The sequence below is a fragment of the Arachis stenosperma genome, chromosome 6, assembly GCF_014773155.1.
Source record: "Arachis stenosperma cultivar V10309 chromosome 6, arast.V10309.gnm1.PFL2, whole genome shotgun sequence".
In the NCBI taxonomy this organism is placed as follows: Eukaryota; Viridiplantae; Streptophyta; class Magnoliopsida; order Fabales; family Fabaceae; genus Arachis; species Arachis stenosperma.
The window spans coordinates 22,678,453-22,684,452 of NC_080382.1; the positions used below are offsets into that span (position 1 = coordinate 22,678,453).

The 6,000-nt window shown below is 31.9% G+C and overlaps 1 protein-coding gene across 1 annotated transcript; it reads right to left on the bottom strand.

Annotated features, from left to right (window-relative positions):
- Positions 1 to 1,328: 1,328 nt before the first annotated feature.
- On the bottom strand, positions 1,329 to 3,474 carry LOC130935573 (cell division control protein 2 homolog D-like). Its single transcript, XM_057865374.1, has 8 exons — positions 3,172 to 3,474; positions 2,942 to 3,083; positions 2,779 to 2,840; positions 2,563 to 2,674; positions 2,376 to 2,469; positions 2,212 to 2,281; positions 1,980 to 2,118; positions 1,329 to 1,903 (listed from the first exon to the last, which is right to left on the bottom strand). The coding sequence occupies exons 1-8, from the start codon at positions 3,423 to 3,425 to the stop codon at positions 1,811 to 1,813; spliced, it is 966 nt and encodes a 321-aa protein (XP_057721357.1). The 5' UTR covers positions 3,426 to 3,474; the 3' UTR covers positions 1,329 to 1,810.
- Positions 3,475 to 6,000: the final 2,526 nt, after the last annotated feature.

Below are 6,000 nucleotides of genomic sequence, written 5' to 3' on the forward strand. Positions count from 1 at the left end.
TACTCTCGCAACAGTAAAAGCTAACGCTAGAAGTGGGCTAACAATACTAGAAGTTGAAATCATGCATACAAATTTAGTGCCACTCTCTTCCCCCCTACACCTCGTACTAATCTAACAACATTAGGCACAGCAAAATCTAAAAGACATGCCAACAAAACTAAAAGCAAAGAAAAATGCAGAAATAAAATAAGAAATGGAAAAGAAAGCGTACTAGAAATAAAATGCAGCAATAACAAATATAGGTGACGACGAAAATCACTACTAAATGGCAAAGCAAGTGGATGATTAGAGAGGCAAGCGAAGGAACGAAAATGAGAGAGGAAGTTGCAAAAAGAACGAAAGAGGAGAGCAAAAATAACCGTTCAAAAATCAAAAGAAACTAGGTGGGGACAAAAGAGACTTTTTCTATTGGAATTTAAAACCCACTATTTCCTCGACAGTTACAATGCCTCGGACAATGCAAACGTCAGGTCAGTTCAGAATCTAAATACCCGATGACAGTATAGATTCGAGAAAGATGGCAATCAATACGAAAATATGAGACCTCGCAAATTAGTTATCCCGTGTTTGGGGGGCACTGTTCTGGATCATGACTCAGGGCCTTTTGCCATGACTTACTAAACCTGCCCAACACTAAGGTCCCATAGTGGAAAGCCTTTCGGACCTGAGAAAGACAAGATTTGGTCTGATATCCTTTTTTATTATGAAGTATCATTTTTGTCCCTAACGTTTGGGGTAAGTCCTATGAAGGACAATTTATTTAGAATGAAAGTAATAATTAAGTGTAATTTATTTATATGTACAATAAAAAAAAAATAATTGAGTATTATGTACAATAAAAAAAATTGATATTATTGAAGGATAAAACTAAAATTTATTTCTATGTATTCGTCCCCTAACGTTTTTGTCCTATTTAAATCCTTAACGTTTTAAAATTGTCTCAATTTTGTCCCGCCGGATTCCTAATGGCATGATAACATTGAGTCAATTTCGTAGCGTTAGAGACTTAAATAGAACGATTAAAACATTAGGAACAATTTTAAAACTTATCCCAAACACTGGAATAAAAACGATACTTTACTCTTGATTATGTAATCAACGTCCTTTACACTTTGAGAGGGGGGGGGGGGGGTTCTCAGGACCACTAGCATGAGACTCCTCTAAAGATATTCACCTCACTTCTTTGCACACTTCTCTCACACACTTCGTTCAAACTAACAAATAATATGATATCATTATCGTTTAGTAATAAAAAAATACTAAAAAAAAATCAGACGTATACAAAAGCCGTTTTTTTCTTTGATTTTGGAGGAGATAAATAAATGGAGAGAAAACAAATATGATAACAAATGAAGACACCAAAATATGATACACCCCTGTAACTGTAAGTACATGTATGCGCATTAATAATTTTTAGTGTTCAACATGTCTGTGATTGCGTAGCTCTAACGAACGCACCCCACACAGTATTAATGATTAAATGGAGGCTATATTTTTGTTGGTCAAAAGTAGCCAACGACGATAATCATAAAGTATGTCCAAATTTAATCCTTGAAAAATAAAAATTACAAACATTCATAATTCTCGAATTTGAAAAAAAAAGGCAAAAGAGCAAATCATCCTAAAACAGAATATTATATGCGCTCGAGGGAAGCAAAGCAAATCGGTAACGATGAATTCTCACATCCAAAGAGTTGCGTTTGTTCATCGAATATAACAACAGAGCAAAAGCACTCGAAACTGTTTTTTATCATGCGCTCGAGGGAAGCAAAGTACTCGCTACATCCAAAAGAGTCGATGACGTTATTTCCTAGAGATTGGTCTTATCCAGGTCATGGAAGTAAGGGTGTTCCATAGCTTTCTTTGCAGAAATCCGCTTGGAAGGCTCGTATTGCAGCATTTGCTGAAAATGCCCAGAGAAATTATGAACAATAAAGTCATGTCAACAATAGAATTGATCAAGGCAAGGTATTTCTTACAGATAGTAGATCGACTCCTTGATCATCCAAGGTTGGAACAGCCATGTACAGCTCTTGAGGGCTCCACTGAGGGTACTCATGCCAGTTCATTAGTTTACTAACTCCTGGCCACACCTCTTCATTAGGGGTACCCAATAGCCTGGAGAAAGAACACCAAGTTATCCACTTATTGATATACAAAGTGCATATTGAATCAACGAAGCATATGAGATATTCTTGCTAAATGAATCACCTGAATATGTGGAGGAGTTGTTGCAGTTCCGAATCACCAGGGAAAAGGGCTTGCTTAGCGACAAGTTCAGCTACATCGAAGGAGATGAGATAAAACATGAATTTAGATGTACTAGCCAACATGAACAAGGCAATAGAACTTGGTTGAAGAAACAAGGTCCTTACCAAATATGCAGCCAACGGACCACATATCCACCGCCATTGAGTAATGGGTAGCACCCAGAAGGACTTCGGGAGCTCTATACCACAAGGTTAGTATCTGAAAATAGAGAAATGACACACAAGTAATGCCGATGCTAGAAAGGAGAGAAAAAAGAACGCGAATTAACACAAAATCTATCTATGGTCTAACCTCGTGGGTGTATTTCTTAATTGGCACAGTAAAAGCTCGAGCGAGTCCAAGATCAGCTATTTTGAGCATCATTGTTGTTCGGTCCATCAAGAGATTGTGAGGCTTCAAGTCCCTTGATAAAAATAAAGATCCAATTTTGAGGAGATAAGTAAAGTGCGTGAGTAACTATGAAACTATGACTACATGTGATGTGAGAGAAAGCGATGGAATGAATACCTGTGCAAGATTCCATGTCCGTGGCAGAAAGCAACGCCCTTACAGAGTTGGTACATCAAGCTCTAGAACAAAAAAATGCAAAGCAGAGTGTCAATTTAAACAAACCCTAAGAACAAGGAACCTTTCCTAATCTTGATTTGAAAATCGAAGGAGAGAGAATTACTTTGACGGTTTTGGGTGGGATGAATTGACCACTCTGACGGAAAGAGCGAATGAATTTCTTGAGATCGGTGTCCATGTACTCGAATACCAGGTAGAGCACGGTCTTGCCTTCCTTGTTCTGACCTTGTTTGACATCCATTAACCTGTGTGATACAGGGGGAAGGGAAATGGGATGAAATTTAAAACCCTAATCTAATCTTGTTCAATTCGAAAGGAATGTGAACGGTATACCTGACAACATGGGGATCGCGGGAGAGCATGCGTAGGATGGAGACCTCGCGGAGAGTGGTGGGAGGGACGCCCTCTTCGTCCTCGTGGAGACGAGTCTTCTTGAGGGCCACGATCTTGCCGGTGGCCTTGTCCCTCGCTCTGTACACCTTCCCGTACGTCCCTTCTCCAACCTTCTCCAGTTTCTCGAACGCCTCCTTCGCCGACAACACTACTGTTGCCCCTCCTCCGCCTCCTGCTCCTGTCATTTTCTCCATTACCTCTCTCTCTCTCTCTCTCTCTCTCTCTCTCTTCGCTCGGGGAATGGTGATGGTGATTGTATTCAAATCTCAATCCAGTTTGTTAATATTAATATAAAGCCCGTGCAACCTTCAATTTCAATTTCAAATGAGATTGTTATTGATTGAGTCGTTGCCCAACGGATACTTTTCTTTTGAAATTCAAACTCCGCTCCTCTTTCCTTATCTCACTAGTCAGTAGTCAACTATTGAAGCAATTAGTTAATTTAATTTACTTTTTTTTTTTGGACGGTGCCAGGCCTACAAAGGGCCCAAAGCACAACAAACATACGAATCACCCATGACCCACCCGACCCGGAGATCATTTCCATCAGTTCCCTTGCGCGCCGTTCCTCCTTAGCTGCCCAAATTAATTTAGTTCAACTTACCAAAGCAAAAATACAATACTAAAAAAAAATTTATTTTAATATTTAGTTTCTATAAGAAACATTGAAAATTTTTTTTACAGTAATCTCAATCTTCTTTTAAATTTAGATTGTTTTAAGAATTTTGACAATTTTTAAATTTTAATATAAATGAAAACTAGAGACGGATCCAAGAATTTAGTAAAAGAAAAATAAAAAATTAAAATATTGTATAATAAAATATAATATTATATATTTAGTAATATATACAATTATGATTAATATTTTTTAATAAATATTTGTCGTATAAAAATATTATCTTAGTTTTTGTTTTGGATTCAATAAAATATAAAAGTTAACTATTTTTTTAATTAGTTTATATTTTTCTGTGAGCGAGTCCAAAAACCTTTATTGGATAAAGCGGAATTCAACCCATATTGGTTAATATATAATAACTGTATATACTTAAAATTGTTTTTATTTTATTCAAAAAGGCTGAGAGTGAAGACGTATGATTGCTCATTTTGGATCCGTCTCTGGTACTGAAAACTGTGAATAGAATTTATATCTTATCTTATTTATTGGCAGTAGAGGCCCAGGACAAATGGTTTAACTATCTGCTTCATACAGCACTGTATTCGGATTGTCTAATCTACTTGACCAAAAAAAAAAAATCTTATCTATTGTCTTTATTTATGAAATTATTTTGACCAAAATAAAAAGGAAAAAAAACCAGAGACGAAACATCTATAAAAACTATCGTAAAATTATAAATAGGGAAACTTCAAAACTCGTTCATTGTCTCTTCCTTTAAAACTTGATTAATAATAACGAAGAAAAAAATTGTTTTCGAACTTATCACAAACTAACGGCTCATGAGGTACTATAGTGGCTGTTGAACTATAGTGGCTGTTGAATCGTTTTTTTATTGAATTTAAAAATTAATTTTCTATTTTTATTTTAAAATTATAATTTTAATAATAATTAAAAATAAATTATAAAAAAATAAAATATTTTAAATGATTTAACATATAAAATATTAAAATAAATAATTTAAATTAAAAAATAAGATTAAAAAAATATTAATTTGTTATTATATGTAACCAAATTAATATAAAAATTTATTAATATTATTTAAAGATTAGTTATTTATAAATATTATTAAATTTATTTATTTTTTTTATTTTATTTAATTAGAAACAAATTTAAAAATTTATATCCAAAACATTTTTTATCTTTATCTATATTCTAATAGATAAAAAAATATATTTTTTAATCTTATTTTAAACCTCTTTAATTATCTTTAATTTTATTATTTTTTAAAATTATTAATTTTTATTTTAATTATATCATCTCATCATATTATACACTATCCTTTCTCTTATCATTGTTATTATTATATTGTCTTATTTTATTCTCTTTTTTTATTTTCTTCTTCTATTCATTCCAATCGCAATTATTATGTTCACAATTACATTTCTTATTACATGTCATAGTATTATTGGTTAAAATAGGTTGACATATCATAATTAAATTTAACCATTTACCTAATTTAAATTTTGATAACTTAACCAATAAACTATAGTATAATTCTTTTTTGAATTTATAAAAATCATTAAAGAAGTTTTATTTTATTTTATATTTTTTTAAACTACATTTTTATTAATTATTTCAACCAAAAAAACTTAAAAAATAAAATAAATAGATAAAAAAAATCAAGACATAAAAAAAAAAATCTTATAACGCTTTCGCTTGATAATTCTATGTTATTTCTTAAAAAATTTCATTCATCCTACAAGAATTTTTTCGTACAAAGATGAAGATAATTTGGGAGGAAAAACGTTAAATTCGGGTTGTTGAGAACAAGAAAACAAATTAGGAGATAAAAAATATGTAATTTACACACAATTTGAAATTTAAATTCAAGTGGATGAAATTAAGGGGATTTATTTTATAAAATGTGTTATTTCAAAATTTTTTTGATTTTACATGTTTATATATATCTCAGTTTATTTATTCAATAAGTTTATCAACATGCATGATTTTAATTGAACTATAATTGAAAATAAATTTTAGTGTAATGAAAATTTTTTTAGTAATTACCAAATATGTTATATATGAAAAAGGTTTTTGAAAAATATGAAAGAAACAAGAGAGAATTATCAAGATATAGTGTTTTAGAAAATTTT